At 59.6% G+C, this 20,695-nt stretch overlaps 2 protein-coding genes and 2 pseudogenes across 10 annotated transcripts in view; 1 reads left to right on the top strand and 3 right to left on the bottom strand.

Annotated features, from left to right (window-relative positions):
• PRKCZ (protein kinase C zeta) overlaps positions 1–7,626 on the top strand; it is a 142,640-nt gene extending 135,014 nt beyond the window's left edge. For all 4 annotated transcript variants that reach the window (XM_073007928.1, XM_007980936.3, XM_007980934.3 and 1 more), the window contains 2 exons: positions 6,823–6,938; positions 7,163–7,626. In XM_073007928.1, coding sequence (XP_072864029.1) covers positions 6,823–6,938; positions 7,163–7,250 — 204 coding nt within the window. In that variant the 3' untranslated portion in view covers positions 7,251–7,626. The remainder of the gene's footprint in view (positions 1–6,822; positions 6,939–7,162) is intronic.
• Positions 272–19,249, bottom strand: LOC103225774 (Fanconi anemia core complex-associated protein 20). 6 transcript variants are annotated; one of them, XR_012089829.1, is made up of 7 exons: positions 19,128–19,249; positions 18,435–18,570; positions 18,079–18,347; positions 13,680–13,748; positions 13,462–13,508; positions 5,776–7,601; positions 272–2,154 (listed from the first exon to the last, which is right to left on the bottom strand). XR_012089829.1 is itself a non-coding variant. In XM_007980941.3 (6 exons), exons 1-5 carry the CDS (start codon positions 19,187–19,189, stop codon positions 13,490–13,492), a joined length of 555 nt encoding a protein of 184 aa, XP_007979132.1. In that variant the 5' UTR covers positions 19,190–19,249; the 3' UTR covers positions 4,098–7,601; positions 13,462–13,489. The 6 variants fall into 6 exon arrangements, 4 of the variants coding, with proteins under 4 accessions (XP_007979132.1, XP_037841105.1, XP_072864030.1 ...); XR_012089830.1 differs by having other exon boundaries at positions 6,191–7,601; XM_007980941.3 differs by lacking the exon at positions 272–2,154 and having other exon boundaries at positions 4,098–7,601.
• Positions 4,098–6,577, bottom strand: LOC140709433 (uncharacterized; annotated as a pseudogene).
• LOC119619266 (uncharacterized) lies at positions 4,098–10,018 on the bottom strand (annotated as a pseudogene).
• Positions 19,250–20,695: the final 1,446 nt, after the last annotated feature.

The raw sequence follows: 20,695 nt of genomic DNA, 5'->3' as shown, positions 1-20,695 counted from the left end.
TCACGGCCTGAGAGGCCCACGAAGGGCTTGCCACCGACCGCCGGCTCTGCTTCTGCCATTTCCTTGCCGCCCATCAGCTCTTGGGGCTTTTAGGAAGAAGTGTGACTGTTCAGGTCAGATTGCCTTAGCTGGCCTCAGCAGGGCTGGTGTGGGGTCACCACCACCTCCATGCAGTGCACCATGTGACCTCAGCAGAAGGAAGGTGCTCCCCCCATTCACCCAACGTCCACAACTCAGTGGTTCTGAGCAGGCCCCGAGTTATCTGACATCACTGCCATCACTTTCATCACCCTGTGCCCAGAGAAGACCCGAACCCACTCCAGCCTCTCCCCACGCCCTGCAGTGGCTGCTCCGCCAGGCTCTGTGGCTCTGCCTGGTCTGGACGTGTCATGGAAATGGTCATGGAAATGGACCTGGGCATGCCGCGGCCTTTTGTGCCTGCCCTCTCCCCTCAGCATCGTCTCCACAAGGTGCACCCACGCAGTAGCACGTGGCGCTGCCTCCTTCCTGTGCTGAACCCCACTCACTGTGTCCACCGCATGGAGACCGCACCGCTGCATCCACCCTCAGTGGACATAGGGTGGCCTCTACTTTCTGGCCATTGTGAATCGTGCTGCTGTGAACACCTGTGAACCCGCTTCTGTGTTCGTTTCTCTTGGGCAGGTGCTCAGGGCACAGCTGCAGGTCCGGTGGTCTCAGTCTCACCTTTCAAGGGGGGCCACCTGTTCCTGCAGCGGCTGCTTTCTGGTCCCTTTGGGGGCCCCCTAGGTGCTGTGCTGGACTTAGTTCCATGGGCTATAGTGGGCAAAGCTTGAGAACAGTCCCTTGGTGGGTGTCAGCTCCGTGTGGGAGTGGGGCATGCGTGAGGCCCCGGTCCCCACCTGTGGACTCGGGGTCTCTTTCACGGACTGTGGGGAAGGCAGTGGGAGCAGCAGGGTGGATGGTGAAAGGACACAGTGCCCGCCCGCCGAGGGTCAAGCTGGAACGGGGTCACAGTCACCCCAGAGCCGCCCCAGCCCCTCCTGGCCTGCCCCCAGCTGAACCAGCACCACTCGGGCAGTTGCTGCCACTGGGGTGTGGCTCTGGGGCCCAGCACCAGGTCCCCAACCCTGCTTTCCTCCTGGAGCCCGGCCTCTCTGCACGCTGCCCTGGAGAAGAGAGGCGGTGTGTGCCAAGGGCCCCGCCAGCAGGGCAGATCCCCCTTCCTTGCCCCTGCACCAGGAGGTGGTGCTCATCTTGTCGGGAGCTCCCATGGGCCGTGTCCAGACGCCACCCTCCACCAGTCCAGGCGCGTCCTCAGGCTCCTATGTCCTGAGTCCTCCAGTTCGGCTGTGGGAGCAAAGGCCGTGGGGAAGTTGCTGGGCCTGTCCCGGGTGAGCTTTGAGTGACAGACAGGCTCATTCTGAAGGAACTGGGCCCGGACAGCACGTCCTGGCCTGCTGACTGGGGCTGCCACTCTAAGAGGGTCCCCATCCCTGCAGGACCCCTGGTACTTAGCGCATCACAAAGCCCGAGTATTTGTGGATCACGTGATGTGTGCTTGTGTATATCAGGAGTCTGGGATTTGAAGTGATGGATTTCCCAGCGTGGTCCCAGCTCCCCACTGATGTGAACAGGGGTGGCGAGTTAACAGCTGAGCCACCACCTGCTGCCCAACCCCACGCGTCCCCCATAGCCGGGCGGTGCTGCGTGAACTCATCTCCCCCTGGATGGAAACGTTCGCGTGGTGACAGCCTTTTCTCTTCAGAGTCATTTGCTGCCCACGTTGCTGGAGATTCTGCCTCAGGGCCAGGAGCAGTTTGCCCCTCCCACCTCCATCACATCCATGACGTGGGCCCAGGGCTGCCGGTGGGAGGCTGCCGGGAGGAGCGAGGACTCTGACGTCCATGACGTGGGCCCGGGGCTGCCGGTGGGAGGCTCCCGGGAGGAGCGAGGACTCTGACGTCCATGACGTGGGCCTGGGGCTGCCGGTGGGAGGCTGCTGGGAGGAGCGAGGACTCTGACGTCCATGACGTGGGCCTGGGGCTGCCGGTGGGAGGCTCCCAGGAGGAGCGAGGACTCTGATGCTTCGTGTCGTGGGAGCCTCAGGACTGCCTCACGCGCGACAGGCATGTTCCTAGGAGCTCGGCGGGTGGAACCCGGCCACGTCGTGTGCTGCGCAAGGAGCCGGTGGCAGGAGAGGGAAAAACAGAAAGACACAGAAGAGGGCAGGTGACAAGAGGCCCACAGAGAGATGGCCTGTGTCTGGGCGGGGGGTGGGAATGGACGGGAGGCAGTTGTGGGAGATGTGGGGCAGTGGAGGCCGTCAGAAGTGGGGATCATAGCTGTGACCGCATGGAGAGGGACAGGCCTCACAGCTGGGTTGGTGCCAGCCCCACTACCCAGGGCCAAGCTGTGTGGCTGTAAAACTCTCAAGCCTGGAGTGTGTAGAAGGCAGCAGTGCCCTGGCCTGGCCACCCACGAACCCCTCTGTCCACCCCATGCTGCGTGGCACAGGGCAGGTGTGGGGCCTCCAGCTGGAGCCTTGAGTGGTGGAACCTTGGTGGGGCTTTAAGGCCGACCTGTGTGTTTATGAAAATGTGTGGGGACCGGCTGCAGACACACAGACAACTCGGATGCACAGATGCGTGGATGACATGGACACCTAGATGACATGGACGCCCGGACGATGTGGACAGCTAGACGACGTGGACGCACGGATGACGTGGACACCTAGACGACGTGGACGCATGGATGATGTGGACGCATGGATGACGTGGACACTTAGATGACGTGGACACTTAGATGACGTGGACGCACGGATGACGTGGACACACAGATGATGTGGACACGGATGACATGGATGCACAGACGACGTGGACACACGAACAACTCAGATCCACAGACAACGTGGACGCACAGATAACGCGGACGCACGGATGACTCGGACGCATGGATGACTCGGACGCACGGATGACTCAGACACACGGATGACTCGGACGCACGGATGACTTGGATGCTCGGATGACCGCTGCTGTGCCGCCACCCCAGGGTTCTCTGGGTGTTTCCTGTGATTTGCACACCAGGAGCCTGGGAGTCCCATGCTGCCCCTGGGGCATTGCCTTCTGGGCCCGGCCCTGCATCCGGTGGCAGCCCAGGTGCTCACCAGTCATCACCCTAACAGTGCCGGGTGGTCTCAGGGACCTCCCCCGATCATTGCCAAACTGGCTCTGGGATGTTTCTGTGTGGCCAAAGCAGACCCCGGCGTGCTGTCCCCTTGGACGCCTCCAGGCCCTGCCCAGCACATGCAGGGCCCATCCATCCTGTGCCTGACCATGCTCTGCCACGCAGGCCTTAGCCCAGCCCCCTAGCCCTGCTGCTGCTCCCCGCCCTACCCCTGCCACCTCCTCCAGGCCACCAGCATCCTGCCTGGCCCTATGGAGAGCAGTGTCCTCCTGTGTCCAAAAGTGTCTTCCTCCTCAGCCCCTTCACTCAGGCCTCATGGGGTCCCTCTGTGGCCCCCAGCACACAAGGTATGTGCCCACTACGGGGCCTTTGCATGGCTGTGCCCTCCCCAGGCTCCAGCCCTCAGCTCCCTCAGGCTGTTTCTCAGATGTCCCTTCAGAACTGGAGCCCTTGGGCCCCCAGCCCCATTGACACAGAGCAGGCCCCCTGTTGTATCTCAGGTCACTGACACAGAGCAGGCCCCCTGTTGCATCTCAGGTCACTGTGGTCGCAGCCACAGTGTCCGACCTGGGGCCAGTGTGCACTCAGATACACTGTTCTGAGAGGCCAGGGTGTCCATGCATGGGCTGGGTGCAGGGAGCAGCGGTGGGAAAAGGCATCAGGCCACCATGGGCCCCGACCTGGAGCCCACATTCCAGCTGCAGAGATGGGCACTAGGCTTTTGAGCAAGAAGAGGAGGCAACGCTGGCCCTTGGGGATGCTGTCAGGGAAACCGAGGCAACCTCGAGCCCTCGGAGCAGAGAATGGGCTGGGCCAGGGGCTGGAGGACACTGAGCCAGCTCCAGCTGAGTCCTGCTCTGTTCCCACCCTGCCACTTGTTTATAAAGCAGCCCAGGACTCAGGTGGAAAAATACCCCGTTTTCCACATTTCATCAGGAAGAATGTAGAATTTTATCAAAGAATGTAGGTAACTGATGAAGGGGCCATCCTGTGTCCCCACAACCCTGCTGTGCACACACCACAGGTGACCCGCTCTGCCTGAGGGGACAGCCCTGGTCCCTCCAGCTCCTCCCCAGCACTGTCTCCACCCAGTGGCCTGGCCATGGATGCTGCCGGTGGCCCCACTTTGAGACGGCCACAGCCCTGACACGTGTCCAGCCTGACGTGGAAGTTTGTCTATTCTGTGGGGTCCTAGTAGGTGCCACGTTAGTAGAATGTATGTGAGCATTTCTTTGTAAGTTCCCAAAAGCCTATGAGGGTTTTTTCCATGATTCTGTCCCCAGTTTGGCTTTTGTTGTTGTGGCTGTTCTTGACCACCCTGGACCCCACAGTGGAGAGCGGGGGGTGCGCCTGGGAGCCTGGAGCCAAGGCCCAGCCCCTCCTGCTGTGCATTTTCCTGCCAAGCAGCACCTGAGATTCGGAAGCCGATGCCTATAGGGCAGAAACCCGCCAATTCTAGCTTGAATGACTGGAGGGTCCTGAGGATGGGGATCCCTGTGGTGCCAGCATGGGCAGGGTACATCTGGGGTGCTGCCCCCCAGCAAGTAGGGCACCAGGGACAGGCACAGCCACGCTGGGGGCATTTCTGGTCTTGGGATCCTTCTTGGCTCTTCCGGAGGGAAGGCGGCTCCTGGGTGCCCTGTAATCCGCCTGTGAGCTGGGCGGTTCTGCTTGGTCTGCAGGGGCCTCGGAGAGCGACTGGGGGGCTGCATTCTTTTCACCAGCCGCACCCATCCAGCCCCATCCTGGCTGGCACTAAAGGGAGCAGAGCGACGTTACGTCCTCCCCTCAAGCCTGGTGAATGGTGGCTCCACGAGGCTGGGGTCAAATGGTGCCTATTGCTGACAGCTGGATCTCAGTCTTGCACAGGAACACACACCTGGCGGGGTGGGGGGGCAGTGAATGAGTGTGGGAGGATGGGCTAGAGAACAAGCAAGGGAAGGGAAGGAGAGAAAGTGGGTTAGAGAGTGAGTGAGCCAGCATATGAGTGAGTGAGTGGGAGTGGGTTAGAGAGGGCCGCGCGCGGTGGCTCACGCCTGTAATCCCGGCACTTTGGGAGGCCAAGGCGGGCGGATCACGAGGGCAAGAGATCAAGACCATCCTGGCTAACACGGTGAAACCCCGTCCCTACTGAAAATACAAAAAATTAGCCGGGCGTGGTGGCGGCGCCTGTAGTCCCAGCTACTCAGAAGGCTGAGGCATGAACCTGGCGTGAACCTGGGAGGTGGAGCTGCAGTGAGCTGAGATTACGCCACTGCACTTCAGCCTGGGAGACAGAGCGAGACTCCGTCTCAAAAAAAAAACAACAAAATTAGCCAAACGTGGTGGCGGGCGCCTGTAGTCCCAGCTACTCAGGAGGCTAAGGCAGGAGAGTAGCTTGAACCAGGGAGTTGAAGGTTGCAATGAGCCGAGATCGCACCACTGCTCTCCAGCCTGGGCAACAGAGCGAGGCTCCATCTCAAAAAGAAAAAAAAAAAAGAGTGGGCTAGAGAGTGAGCGAGTGAATGAGTGAGTGGGAGAGCAAGGGAGGGAGAGGGTGAGTCGGAGTGGGTTAGACAGGGAGGGAGGGAGAGGGTGAATGTCTGTCTTGGTGCTGCTGTAACAGAATACCTGAGCCTGGGTTATTTCCAGGGAGCAGAGGTGGTTCCCAGCTGTGGAGGCTGGGAGTCCAGGGTCTTGGTGCCAGCAGGCTTGGTGTCTGGTGAGGCCAGATCTCTGCTTCCAAGAGGATGCCCAAACACCGCATTCCCCGGAGGGGAGAGGGGAGGAAGACCACGTGCCTTCATGGCAAAAGGCAGAGAGGAATCCATGCCCAAGCTGTCTTGACAGCTCCAGGAATCCGTCTGTGAGGGCAGGGCTCCCATCGGGCCCCACCTCCTACACTGTTGCTCTGGGGAATGAGTTTCTCACCGTGAATCTGGGGGGCACATTCAGACCCTATTGTGGGTGGGTGAGAGAGCATAGCTGTGTCACTGGGACAAGTGGCCATGAGTCAGGGGAACTGAGGGGCTTTCGTTGTCCTCACCTGTGTGTGTTGTGGCACCTGTGCCAGGCACCAGCATTCTGCCCTCCCTGGCACAGGTGCATCACCAAGGCCCAGTACGCAGTGGCCAGAAGTGAGCCTTGAGCCGAGGCCCAGGCCCACCTGCTGGGCATTTTCCTGCCAAGCAACACCTGAGATTCTGAAGTCGATGCCTGGATAGGCAGAAATGGGCCGGCAGGAGGCTCCTGACAGATGGATCGTGCGGTACCGGTGCAGGCAGGGTGCTGTGGCCAGGTCCTGCGCCTTTATGGTCAGGGTTCCAAGACGTCATGAGATGGCTTGTTCAGCCAGTTAGCATTGGTGCCCCTCTCAACAAGGACCCCCAGGAAGGGGGTGGCCTCACAAGGGTGGCCGGGGGTCCCGCTCCATCCCACATGTGGCCAGCGTGGCCCACACTTGCGGCGTTCCTCGCAGCTCGACAACAATTTTTCTGACTTTGGAGATTTTCTAGATTTTGTGTTGTTAAGAAGGAACACTTGGCATTCAAACACTAGGCAGATTGAAACGCTGAGTTTCTTAGTGTCTCATTCTGGGATTCAAGTGCATGCAGAACACTCAGTCTGGTAGGGATGATGCCCGCGCGGAGCTGGCCCTTTTTGCCTTGTTTTTGCAAGCTGGAGAAGAAGCAGGCGCTCCCTCCATTCCAGCCACAGATCACAGACGACTACGGTCTGGACAACTTTGACACACAGTTCACCAGCGAGCCGGTGCAGCTGACCCCAGACGATGAGTAAGTCCCACTGGGTGCGGGAACCCCGGAGCACCCCCCCGGGCAGCCCCATGGCAGGCCGGCACCTTGGGCGGCTGGTGACCCGGCCTGCCCTTGAGTCCCGCCCGCCTGGTGTCCTCTCTCCGGTGGGCGTTGGGGGAGGATTCTTCTGCGAATGTGACTCCCCTCCCCAGAGGGAATGAACACAGGTCATCCCCCCCGCCCCCTGCCGCCTTTGCCCACAGGGATGCCATAAAGAGGATCGACCAGTCGGAGTTCGAAGGCTTCGAGTACATCAACCCATTACTGCTGTCCACCGAGGAGTCGGTGTGAGGCCGCTGCGTCTCTGTCGTGGACATGCGTGATTGACCCTTTAACTGTATCCTTAACCACCGCATATGCATGCCAGGCTGGGCACGGCTCCGAGGGCAGCCAGGGACAGACGCTTGCGCTGAGACCGCGGAGGGAAGCGTCGGCAGGCACTGCTGGGAGCAGAATAGTCCCTCACACCTGGGCCCGGGCAGGCCAGCTTCGTGCTGGAGGAACTTGCTGCTGAGCCTGCATCGCGGTGGCCGCGGGGACCCTGCTGAGGGGCTGTCACGCAGTTTCCAAGGTGCACATTTTCCACGGAAACAGAACTCGATGCACTGACCTGCCCCGCCAGGAAAGGGAGCGTGTAGCGTCCTGAGGAATAAAAGTTCCGATGATGTGGAAGCCCCTCTGATGCCTTTTTTCCGTGAGTGGCGCCTGCCCCACGTCTCCGATGCAGCCACATGGAGGGGGGCAGGTTAGGAGCCAGCAGGACACAGGTGGGGGCGGGAGTGTAAGTGCCTGTGGGGACGCACGCAATCAAGAAGTGTACAAACTTGGCCGGGCGCGGTGGCTCAAGCCTGTAATCCCAGCACTTTGGGAGGCCGAGACGGGCGGATCACGAGGTCAGGAGATCAAGACCATCCTGGCTAACCCGGTGAAACCCCGTCTCTACTAAAAAAATACAAAAATCTAGCCGGGCGAGGTGGCGGGCGCCTGTGGTCCCAGCTACTCGGGAGGCTGAGGCAGGAGAATGGCGTGAACCCGGGAGGCGGAGCTTGCAGTGAGCTGAGATCCGGCCACTGCACTCCAGCCTGGGCGACAGAGCGAAACTCCGCCTCAAAAAAAAAAAAAAAAAAAAAAAAAAAAAAAAGAAGTGTACAAACTCGCACCGTTTCCTAAAGCCCGGTAAGTTCCTGTGGTGGTTCCTGCAGAGCGTGTGCCCAGCCGCTGTGGTCTAGGGTAAAGTGACACCTTAAGCAGGTGGCAGCTGGGCCAGCCAGCTCACTGGACCGATGGGGGAAATTGGATCATAGCGATTCTAAAATGTGGCTCACCAAAGCACAGTAGACCAAAAAAGAGAAAAAGAAAATTGAAAACTAAATCTGCACAAATCCATTTCTGACCACACTAAGCACTGCCTGCACGATCCCTCGTGCGACGCGTTTGATTTTTGGAAAATATTCTTACCTGTCACACAGTACTGAGAGTTCGGGAAAACTAACAGTTGTGTGTGTGACGGACCCCAGCCTTAAAGTTAAAAATGAGGACCCTACAGACATCCAGAAACACAGGCACTCCTCCCAGCAGCGCAGACCTTCCGCTCCCTCCTGCTCCCGGGACACGCCCGCGCTGTCCGTCCCCCCACCCCTCCGGTGAAGGGACAGCTGCCCAGAGCCAAGCTTCCTAGAGGCAGGTCTGCGGCTGCCAGGTGTCAGGTGTGGCGGAGCCGTCTTCTGAGCTCTCTGGAGAGGGGGTCGCACCACCTCGTGCCTCTGAGTGGGGCCTGGTGCACAGGTGTGGAAATTGCCACGCAGCCCTCTTGGCCAGGCGGAGACCCCAGGCCTCCATGACTCAGGGGCCGCTCCACCCCACCGTGCGGCTGGTGGCTTCGGGAGGAGATAAGGAAAACCTCAAGTTAGGAGGTTCGCGCCACGCCTCGCCTTGCCTCAAGGTCATACCCACCAGGTGAGCGTGGCCCACCCTACACTCAGGGTGCCACTCCGTGCCTGGTGCTGAGCACAACGTGGTGGATTCACACCCGATCCCCAGGTGCTGGGACAAGAACAGCGCTGGGCACACTGCCGGCCCCTGGCCCTGCATACCCCGCCCCTCCCCCAGCTCAGGCTTCTGGGTGGAATGTGGAGATGGGTTCCAGCCACACTCCCAACCTTAGCCAGTGAGACTCCCCTCCAAAGACAGAAAGTTAGAAGTGGCCGGGCGCGGTGGCTCAAGCCTGTAATCCCAGCACTTTGGGAGGCCGAGACGGGCAGATCACGAGGTCAGGAGATCGAGACCATTCTGGCTAACACGGTGAAACCCCGTCTCTATTAAAAAAAAATACAAAAAACTAGCCGGGCGAGGTGGCGGGCGCCTGTAGTCCCAGCTACTAGGGAGGCTGAGGCGGGAGAATGGCGTAAACCCGGGAGGCGGAGCTTGCAGTGAGCTGAGATCCAGCCACTGCACTCCAGCCTGGGCGAGAGAGCGAGACTCCGTCTCCAAAAAAAAAAAAAAAAGAAAGTTAGAAGCCCCAGGGCAGGGTCCAGGAGCCGACCTGGGTCTCACGCAGGTGTCCCAGACCAGCATGGGGATGTCCAGGTAGCGGGGCACAGCCTGCAGCCGCTGAAGTCACACCTGCCGGGGGAGCGGGGCTGCTGGGACCCCACCTTGAGTGGGAGACCCCCAGTGTATCCCGGAAGTGGTTAACAAGCCAACTGCTTTCCATGAGCCTCCTTGATGTGTTAAATATTTAAGGCACTGACCTAAATACTGCCGTGTTGCCAACAGCGTGCCAGTTACCAGTCTGGCTGTTCTTCTACACAATGTGAGTAACGCTGTGGTCATCAGAGGGGAGACTTTTCTATTCCGTCATTTGTTTTATAAATTAAAGTGAAGGATGTATTGAAGTGTGCTTTGAAAAATCCTGATATTTGCCAATGGCTCCGGTCACAACGGTGTGTCTTTTGGAAGTGGTTCCTGAACTCTGGTGACTTGGGGGCTGCACGGTGGGCCTGCGTGGGCGCGATGTGGGGCAGCTGCCCATGGAGCCCGTGGCTGACCGGCTCTCCCATGGATGACACCCTCAACGGCCAGGGTCATTCAAAGTCTTTTTTTTTTTTTTTTTTTTTGAGACGGAGTCTCGCTTTGTCGCCCAGGCTGGAGTGCAGTGGCGCAATCTCGGCTCACTGCAAGCTCCGCCTCCCGGGTTCATGCCATTCTCCTGCCTCAGCCTCCCGAGTAGCTGGGACTACAGGCGCCCGCCACTGCGCCCGGCTAATTTTTTTTCTATTTTTAGTAGAGACGGGGTTTCACCATGGTCTCGATCTCCTGACCTTGTGATCCGCCCGCCTCGGCCTCCCAAAGTGCTGGGATTACAGGCGTGAGCCACCGCGCCCAGCCTTTTCAAAGTCTTATACATCCATTAAAGACTTTAATGAAAATGCTTACATCATTATTATCATTAAAAGTAGGTGTTTTGGGCCGTGCGCAGTGGCTCGTGCCTGTGATCCCAGCACTTTGGGAGGCTGGGGCAGGTGGATTACGAAGTCAGAAGATTGAGACCATCCTGGCTAACGGGGTGAAACCCCGTCTCTACTAAAAATACAAAAAAAATAAATAAATTAGCCAGGCATAGGGGCAGGCGCCTGTAGTCCCAGCTACTCGGGAGGCTGAGGCAGGAGAATGGCGTGAACCTGGGAGGTGGAGCTTGCAGTGAGCCAAGACTGCATCACTGCACTCCAGCCTGGGCTAGAGAGCAAGACTCCGTCTCAAAAAAAAAAAAAAAAAGTAGGTGTTTCCAAGAAGCAAAGGTTTCTCAAGCCATTTTCTTTCTTTTTTTTTTTTTTGAGACAGAGTCTCGCCCAGGCTGGAGTGCAGTCGCGAGATCTCAGCTCACTGCAACCTCCACCTCCCAGATTTAAGCGATTCTCCTGCCTCAGCCTCTGCAGTAGCTGGGATTACAGGCATCTGCCCCACACCCGGCTAATTTTTGTATTTTTAGTTTCTCCATGTTTGCCAGGCTGGTCTCGAGCTCCTGACCTCAGGTGATCCCGCCTGCCTCGGCCTTCCAAAGTTCTAGGATTACAGGCGTGAGCCACCGAGCCCGGCATGAAGCCATTTTCTTAAGTAGGCCTATATCAGGGCCGTTTTGGGCTCCCAGCAAAATGAGCAGAAGGTGCAGCACAGAGTCCCCATGCCCTGCCCACCACAGGGCACGCTGCTGACAGCTGCTGGGCCTGCCCTCGTCATCACCCCACGCCCAGAGTTCCCGCCGAGCTCGCCAGAGGCTGTCAGTCCCGTGGGGGTGGACAGGCGCGTGACTGGATTCACCACTGTGGGGCCATGCAGGGAAGTCCTCGCCCCGGAGATGACCTGGGCTCCGCCTGTGCCTTCCTAGCGCCTGCACCCCCTGATGTTTTAGGTCCTCACGGTGTTGCCTTTTCCAGGACATTCTAGGGTTGGAATCACAGAGTCGCGTTTTCTTTCCCTTAGTGATCTGCATTTATGGCTCCATCTTTTTCGCATTCTATCTGTAGCCATCATTGAAAGGAAAATACAGACATCTGGGTGTTCATCTTTCATTTTCACACCACGTCTGCCCCCAGGTCTGTTCCCTCGGCCACCACAGACGGGTCAGGGCTGAGCCCGCAGAGCGCGGCTTTCCAGAACCTGGGGGCTGAACAGCAGTGGACAGGAAGCTCCCTGAAGACGCTGCTCCACTCGCACCGTGAGCCCGCAAAGACAGTGGCTGACAGGTCTGGGTGAACCAGATGCCCACTGCTGCTGTCCTTCCTCAGAAACTCCTCAAAGCCCTGGCGGGTGATGAGGCCCTGGAGCCCCACACCACAGGGAGTCTCCGCTCCCACAGCCCTAACAAGTGACCACAGACCCGGGGCTTCAGCCAGACTCCTTGACTCCAGAGGAGGGCCCTCTTCTGGCCTGTGTCCCACACAGTGGAAGGAGCAAGGGACTCCCCGGGGTCTCCATTACGGGGCACTAATCCCATCAAGAGGTGCTGGCCCGACCTCCTGGCCTGGCAGAGGCCTCGCCTTGTGGTGAGAATTTCAACCTAGGGGTTGAGGAGTTCCAGGCCCACAGCCCGCAGCACGTGGTGGCAGGAGCCTTCCTTTTTCATGACTAGCTGCAGCTGCAAGTTCATTTTGGGGAATTAAAACACGACCGATGGCAGGGCACGGGCTCACGCCTGTAATCCCAGCACTTTGGGAGGCTGAGGTGGACAGATCACAAGGTTAGGGGATTGAGACCATCCTGGCTAACACAGTGAAACTCTGTCTCTACTGAAAACACAGGCCGGGCGCGGTGGCTCAAGGCCGGGCGCGGTGGCTCACGCCTGTAATCCCAGCACTTTGGGAGGCCGAGTGGGGCGGATCACAAGGTCAGGAGATCGAGACCACGGTGAAACCCCGTCTCTACTAAAAATACAAAAAATTAGCCGGGCGCAGTGGCGGGCGCCTGTAGTCCCAGCTACTCGGGAGGCTGAGGCAGGAGAATGGCGTAAACCTGGGGGGCGGAGCTTGCAGTGAGCTGAGATCCGGCCACTGCACTCCAGACTTGGCGACAGAGCGAGACTCCGTCTCAAAAAAAAAAAAAAAAAAGAAAACACAAAAAATTAGCCAGGCGTGGTGGCACATGCCCATAATCCCAGCTACTCAGGAGGCTGAGGCAGGAGAATCACTTGAAACCAGGAGGCGGAGGTTGCAGTGAGCTGAGATTGTGCCACTGCACTCCAGCCTGGATGACAGAGTGAGACTCCATCTCAAATTAAATAAATAAATAAATAAATAAATAAATAAAGGCCGGGCACGGTGGCTCACACCTGTAATCCCAGCACTTAGGGAGGCCAAAGCGGGCAGATCACGAGATCAGGAGACCAAGACCATCCTGGCTAACACAGTGAAATACAAAAAAATTAGCTGGGCATAGTGGCAGGTGCCTGTAGTCCCAGCTACTCGGGAGGCTGAGGCAGGAGAATGGCGTGAACCTGGGAGGCGGAGCTTGCAGTGAGCCGAGACCACACCACTGCACTCCAGCCTGGGTGACAGAGACTCTGTCTCAAAAACAACAACAACAAAAAACGCAACCAGAGGCGGGGGCCGGAGGCTCACGCCTGTAATCCCAGCACTTCAGGAAGCCAAGGCGGGAGGATTGCTCAGGCCCAGGAGTTCAAGACCAACCTAAGCAACATGGCAAGACCCCTCCATCTGTACAAAAAGTACTAAAAGTAGCTGTGTGTGGTGACACGCACCTGTAGTCCCAGCTACTCAGGAGGCTGAGGTGGGACGATCATCAAGCCCAGGAGTCTGAGGCTGCAATGAGCCGTGACTGCACCACTGCACTCCAGCCTGGGCGACAGAGCGAGACCCTGTCTCAAAAAAAAGACAAAACCGTGACTGCACGTGAGCAAACCAGGCCTGTCCACAAAGTTATGAAAGCGAGCGGCCCTCAGCCCGTCCGCTGTCCACAGCGGGGCGCCAGGTGAAAGGGGTCAGCTTACCCGCCCGGGGCTGTGTCCGGTTCTGATTTCACTGCAGTGAATCTGCCCTAAACCAAACGTCAGAAAGAAAAACACAGATGTTCCATCACAACACAAAGAGAGACAGGCGCCCGCCCTGCTTTAATGCACAAGCTGGAGAGCTGAGAGGAGGGGCTTCTGCAGGAGGAGGGCGCATCCGGGCGCCGCACACTGCGCAGGGCTCCCTGGATGGTGCTCACCACATCAGGTCTTCTGTGCTTTCCGCCAAGCACTGGGCCAGGTGGCTGTCAACATCCAGCTGTGTCAGCCTGCAAGGGAGGAGCCACACTCACTCATGGCCCCCTCAGCCTAACTGGAGCGGCCGGAAACGGCCATCACGCGGCCTGGCCAAGGTGTGGCCCTGGAAGCCAGGACAGTCGACTTCCGGTCATGACCCCCCGGGGGTGCCATAGCTGGCGTGCTCAGCAGAGCCGCCGGGGACGACGTCCCGGGGCTGACTGAGCGAGTGGCTTCAACCTAGACTTGGGCCTAGATCTTGCTGGAGGCCAAGTGGCCAGTGTCCCATCAGAGTGACCATCGCTCACACACCACTGCTGGGGGATACACCCCCACCGAGCGGCCAAGTCCACAGAAACATGTCCCTGTGTCCACCTGTCAGCCACACTGCCCTCGCTCCCCAACAGCCTCTGCCCTCAGACCAGTCCACGGAGCACCGCTTTGCCCTTGGGCTCTGCCGTGTCCCTTCCTGTGGCTCCTGTGCCCCATCTGTATGGACACTGCAACCCTCAAGTCCCCCTCTCCAGACCATAGCTGGACCCCCACTCCCGGGGCCGGCTCCAGCGGCCATCAGCTACCTTCTGTCTCTGGCAGAGCCACCCAGTGCCTTCTGAAGCCCCCGAGGGTCCCTCAGTCTGAGACTTTCTGGCTTCTGCCCATCCTGGGAACCAGCCCCTCCCTCCACAAGCTTTCTCTAAGGCTGCCAGAAGGTCCTAAGATCTGAACCGAGGTCATCTTGTCCCAGGGTTTCCAGGGAGTGTCCCTTGGGTGGGGGCCCTCTGAGATGCCTTCAGACCCCTGCCTGCAGCGGAAGAGCTTTGTCCTGGCCTCATCTGCCCTGTCTGTGAGGCTTCGGCTACTGAGCAGACACATCCAGGCCCTGCAGTGTGGAGGGGCCAACCCGACTGCAGGACAGCGGGGGCTCAGCCTAGAAGCCTCTGGTGGCTTCTGCGTGTGGGCTGGGGAGCAGGGCTGCTGGGTGAGCTGGCACCTGGCAGTGTGAAGGGCCTCTGGGCTGTTAAAATCCCAACGACCGGCCGGGCGTGGTGGCTCACACCTCTAATCCCAGCACTTTGGGAGGCCGAGGCGGGCGGATCACCTGAGGTCAGTTCAAGACCAGCCTGACCAACATGGTGAAACCCCATCTCTACTAAAAATACAAAAATTAGCCAGGCGTGGTGGCGCCTGTAATCCCGGCTACTCAGGAGACTGAGGCAGGAGGAGAATCGCTTGAACCCGGGAGGCAGATGTTGCAATGAGCCAAGATCATGCCATTGCACACTGCACTCCAGCCTGGGTGATAGAGCAAGACTCCTTCTCAAAAACCAACCAACCAACCAACCCCGATGACCAACCCAGGGCCTCACCGCATCCACAAAGACAAAACAGCTCCAGCTCTCAGCACCCTCACCAGGTGCCCAGCTTCCCATCCACCCACGTGACCCGCAGGTGTCTGAAAATGCACAAAATGTCCAAATAGGACCACGAGAGGACCTTAAAGACACAAAGAACGTTTTACATAGTTTGTCAAATCCAGCATTTGACAGTTCTCTGGGTGACCCGGAGAACACCAAGGACGCGAGAAATGGGAGGCCTGCCGGCAGCTCCACTCCTCAGACCCACTGCCGCCAGGGCTCCGAGCTCAGCAGGCGTCTGTGCGGCACAGGGCGACGGTTCAAAGCCAAGTCCGGCTGTTAGACCAGACCCTCCAAGCCAGGCGGCCTCCCTGCTGGGGTCCTGTCCGGTCATGAGTCCCAGGGCATCCCAGGGTGGCCGTGCAAACCCTTGTTCCCAAAGACACGGGGCTTGTCTCCCAGCTAGCCTGCCTGTGCCATGGCCACAGCCTCGGGTGAGTTCCGTTCCAAAGTACTGGCTCTCCCTTACAATCAAGTGTTCGAATGTGCTTGAAGCATTCCAGACACACCAAGGCCTGGACCTGACTTCACTGACGCCTACTTAGGAAAAACCGAGGCAGTCTGCCAAGCTCTCAGCAACTGCTTAAAAAGCTCAAAACGGCAACTCTTTCCTCGTGAATGTCCTCGTCTTCAGGAGTCTTTTTTTAGATGATCTGGAAAAGCAGGCGATCCAAAGACAAAAGCGCCTACTCGGGGGGCAGGGGGCAGCGCCCTGACGGCAACAAGGCTCTCTGAGCTTCAGCCAAGAACGTGGATTTCTACCAGGGCTCCCAACAGCACCTTCCATCTGTGGACTTTTTCTTTTTTTTTTTTAGATTCAGGATCTCACTCTGTCGCCCAGGCGGGAGTGCAGTGGTGCAATCATAGTTCACTGCAGCCTCCAATTCCTGGCTCAAGGGAATCCTCCCACTTCAGCCTCCAGAGGAGCTGGGACCACAGGCACAGGTGCCACTACGCCCAGGCATCTAGAGATGGGATCGTGCTATGTTGCCCAGGCTGGTCTCAAACTCCTGGGCTCCAGCAACCCACCTGCCTCAACCTCCCAAAGTGCTGGGATTACAGGTGTGAGCCAGCATGCCCAGCCCCCGGGATTTCTTTTGATGGGCAGGAATCAAGAAGTCTTCACAATTAAAAAATCCCCTGCCTCAGCAGAATCAGCGTGTGGGACAGCACTGTAGTTTACGACAGTCACAAAGCGCCAACCCGAGGAAGAGGCGTGTGCAGTGACGGCTGGGCCTGGATATGTTTTTGAGAAACGCTCTGGTCCTACTGCAGGCTCTGGGCACTGCCAGGAGGGCGGGGGCACTTTGCCCTGGGCCCTGGCCCTTGCACTGCTCACCCACCAAGCCCCACGTATGTGTCACCAGGCCCCTCCCTGTGCTGTCCATGTGTGACGTGGAGGTGGGGTGCTGGGGGTGCCGTGGGGTTCACCCCAACCTCAGGCCCTGAAGGGCTTGCTTCCATAAAGTGCCCCGTTTTGGAGGAGCCTGTTTCCAGGGCATTTCTTCTCTCTGGATGGGTACTGGCTCGCCTAAAGAACTGCCTGTACAGGTTTTCTGCTGCAGGTTTTGATAACTAATTCAGTCGTTTTGTGCTTTTTTTTTTTTTTTTTTTTTTGAGACGGAGTCTCGCTCTGTCGCCCAGGCTGGAGTGCAGTGGCCGGATCTCAGCTCACTGCAAGCTCCGCCTCCCGGGTTCACGCCATTCTCCTGCCTCAGCCTCCCAGGTAGCTGGGACTACAGGCGCCTGCCACCTCGCCTGGCTCATTTTTTGTATTTTTTAGTAGAGACGGGGTTTCACTGTGTTAGCCAGGATGGTCTAGATCTCTTGACCTCGCGATCCACCCATCTCAGCCTCCCAAAGTGCTGGGATTACAGGCTTGAGCCACCGTGCCTGGCCTTTTTTTTTTTTTTTTTTTTTTTGAGACGGAGTCTCACTCTGTCACCCAGGCTAGAGTGCAGTGGCGCGATCTCGGCTCACTGCAACCTCCGCCTCCCGGGTTCAAGCGATTCTCCTAACCTCCCAAGTAGCTGGGACTACAGGCACCCACCACCATGCCTGGCTAAATTTTTATCTTTTTAGTAGAGATGGGGTTTCACCATATTGACCTCAAACTCCTGGTCTCAAACTCCTGACCTCGTGATCTGCCCGCCTCAGCCTCCCAAAGAGCTAGGATTACAGGCTTGAGCCACCACGCCTGGCCTTTTCTTTTGTTGTTGTTATTGTTGGCTGCTAACTTTGGACTCTGGTCCCTTCACATTCCCGAGCTGTTTTGGCTTCTAGAAGACCAGGGGCATCAGGCATGACTGAAGGACCCGGTCTCCTGGCCACGTGAGATCTGAAACCTGCCGCCCATTAACTCAACCAAAAGTTACCAACCAGCATCATTCACACAGCGCCGGCCCCAGGTGCCTGCTCAGGAGGCCAAGGGCCCCGAGGTCGCCAGACACGAGCCCTGGCACTGGGCAGTTTGGGTTATCTTCTTAGTAAAACTGGGTTCCATTCCCCTTTACTTAAAAATATATATATAAGTATACAGTGGGCTTCAAAAATAAGAAAAAGCATCTCCAGACAAAAAAGATGATCTTCATTTTTAAAACCCATGGCCCACTCTCGGGAAGGTGTTTCCGTGCTCTGGGCCTGGGCACGCTGGTGCCACCAGCTTCCAAGATGGCCAGGTGGACCCGGGGCCAGTGCTCCCCAGCCTTCCTTCTGCGCTGTGGGCCCCCAGCCTGCCCTGCCCCCAGAGCACGGAAAGCAGGGGGACCCCAGACCTGTGATAGCCAGCCACCCGGACATGCCAGGCCACAGCACTGGGCCACGTTTCCACGTGTGAAACAGGGCTTTAAAAGCCAGCGCTGAGCTCGGCCACCTCTTGACCTTCTGAACGGCTGTGGTTTCCAAACACTGATGGATAACCGGGCGGGGCACAGGGCGGCCCACTCACCTGGGGCCGAACTCTTTCTGGCACATGGGGCAGCGGTGCAGGGCGGTACCCTCCACGGACGGCTGCTGCTCCACCCTGGGGGCCCCGCAGGGATCAGGTGCCGGGCGCTGGGGCAGGGACCTGGCGGGGGACTCCAGATGCCCTCCTGCCCCGCGAAGCAGCCGGTAGGAGCGGCCCGGGCTCCACAGGTCTGGCGGAAAGGGCGTCCAGGAAAAGGTCTTGGGTCCGACAGTGAAGACTTCAGTGGGCTCCGGGCCACACCTGGGCTCCTGCAACATGGAGTTGTTGGGCCTCGCCCAGCGGCGGCTCTCGCCCTGGAAACCCCTCCCCCGCTGCGATGGGCCCGGTGGGCACACCTGTCCAGGGAAGGCGGGCAGTGGAGGCACCTCGTGGTCCAGGGTGAGCTCTGGGCTCACCGTGCGCAGCAGCTCGGCCCAGAGCCGCTCCCGCTCATCACCCCCCAGGAGAAACCAGGGGCGGCCGCCAGAAGGCCTGGGGCGGACAGAAAAAGGAGACGGGGTACTCAGCCGGGGAAACGCTATGGTGGGGGACACCCGGGAGGGCCTGGGGCAGAGACAGCGGGGAGATGGGGGGTACCAGAGGGAAATTCGATGGTGGGGGACGTGGCGGGCAGGGTTGGGGGAAGGGCTGCTGGGGCAGACAGTGGGGAGACAAGGGGTACTGGGGGCGGGGGGGTGGGTGAAAATGTGGGGTCCTCAGCGGGATGAGGCGATGGTTGGGGAGATTGCGGAGGGCCTGCGGAAGATAGAGTGGGCAGATGAGGGGTGCTCAGGGGAGACGCGATGATGGGAGAGGCGCGGGAGGGCCTGGGGAGGCGCGAGGGAAGCTCGGGGGAAGCTCGGCGTGGAGTGGGGGGCTCAAGGCGGGCGCTGAATGGCGGCGCGGGGTGGGGCGACGGGCGTGGGGGGTAGGCCCGGGGGCGGGAAGCCCTCCCCAGGGGGAGAAGAGAGCGGGAGGCCCGCGGGGGCGCCGGGAAGCACGTGGCAGCGGGAAAACCGGCCGCGCCCCCGCCCGGCCCTCGGCCTCACCCGCCCGCTGGGGGTGGCCTCCGGCGGCTCAGCCCCAGCCGCGGCCTCCGCGCCGCTTCCATCAGAGCCAGCGCGCCGGGCGGAAGTGAGCGCGGCCCCGCCCCCGCCCCAGGCCCCGCCCCCGCCCCGGCCCCGCCTCCAGACCGCTGCAGTGAGGCCGCCCCCTCCGAGCCAGTCGGAACCCCAGGGGCCCTGATCCCAGCCTGTGGGGAAACTGAGGCCAGGGTTCCTTCGTCCTGCACCGCAGAGGGGGGCCTGGCGTGAGGGTGGGGGGCCCAGGCATGTGGGGCGGGAGGTCAGCTGGGGGAGCCCCGCCCGTGTCCCCTTTCCCGTCCAGGCAGCCCCGGCCGGAGCCCCCTCCGTTACCCCGATGGCTGCCCGCCCCGCCCCGGCCCGCCCCGGCCCGGCCCGGCCCTGCCTCCTCCCGGCTGCACCCAACAGCTCCCGCCCCCGTTTCCGGCTCTGAGGAGCCGCCTCTCCTCCCAGGACCACTCCAGGAGTAAATAAAGCTTGAAATCCGCCGTCGCCGCCACCGTTTCTTTACAAAAAGCGTAGAACTCAAGCTCCTTAACCAAGAAACAAGAAGCGAAGTGACAAAGTCCAGGTGGCTCACTTGGGCCTCAGGGGCCTGGGCCAGGGCCCTGGGGGCAGCTGAGGGGCTTTCCTGCCTGGACCCTGGGCTCTGCGACCTCAAAGTCCGCCACGTGGTGGCAGCAGACGCCCAGGCACCCTCGTGCCACACCTGGTTGTGCCCAGTGCCTCATGGGCCCAGACCACTTGCCTCTCCCTCGGCCCTGCTGGGCCCTGGAGTGGCTGCCACCCTCATGGAAGGGCTGGGGTCTACAGGGATCAGGGTCAGGGGCCCTCGCTAGATGCCACTCAGGGCTCTGGGACTCCTTGGCAGTTTCAGCCGTGCCCTGCCCCAGCAGCTTTGGGGCCATGCTGGGCAACCCTCCTGCAGGGCTCCCTCGCTGTTCCCACCCCTCACCTGGCCCCTCCCAGCCCCCAGTCGTCTGTGCCCTCCCTCCAGAACTCAGCTGTGGGGCCCCGCCCTGAACCCAGGCCACCAGAGTGGCCCACCGTCCTTCATGTGGCCCTGGCCTGGAGGCCATGGGTTGGTGTTCGGGGAAGGGGTCAGCAGCAGGACCTAGAGTGGGGAGGTGCCCCTCTCCCTGCATGAGTGGTTTTCTTCAGCACACGTTCCTGTTCCAGATGCTGGAGGCCCCCAGCAAAACAAGACGGAGGCACTAACCCCCAGGCCCTGCGACTTGAGTGAGCAAATGGAGATGTAGTGCTGAGTGCTGCCCGGGTGTGAGGAGGGGGCCTGGGGGAGCTGCTGCAGGCAGTGTGGTCTCAGGGGCCCAGTGGTTCATGCCTGTAATCCTAGGACTTGGAGAGGCCCAAGCAGGCAGATTGCTTGAGCCCAGGAGTTTGAGACCAGCCTGGGCAACATGGCAAGACCTTGTCTCTATAAATAAAAAAATTAGCTGGGCATGGTGGCATGTGCCTGTGGTCCCACCTACTTGGGGGGCTAAGGTGGGAAGATCACCTGAGCCCAGGGAGGTGGA

This window comes from Chlorocebus sabaeus, chromosome 20 (genome assembly GCF_047675955.1).
Source record: "Chlorocebus sabaeus isolate Y175 chromosome 20, mChlSab1.0.hap1, whole genome shotgun sequence".
Taxonomy (NCBI): Eukaryota; Metazoa; Chordata; class Mammalia; order Primates; family Cercopithecidae; genus Chlorocebus; species Chlorocebus sabaeus.
The sequence above is the reverse complement of the archived record's forward strand: the minus strand, read 5'-3'. Positions and strand labels throughout refer to the sequence as shown.

Coding starts and splice junctions, on each gene's coding strand:
- LOC103225774 (XM_007980941.3), bottom strand. CDS start 19,189: ATGGAAGCGGCGCGGAGGCCGCGGCTGGGGCTGAGCCGCCGGAGGCCA. Junction 18,571..19,127: donor AGGCCACCCCCAGCGGGCGG/GTGAGGCCGAGG, acceptor TGTCCGCCCCAG/GCCTTCTGGCGGCCGCCCCT. Junction 18,348..18,434: donor TGCCCGCCTTCCCTGGACAG/GTGTGCCCACCG, acceptor TCCATGTTGCAG/GAGCCCAGGTGTGGCCCGGA.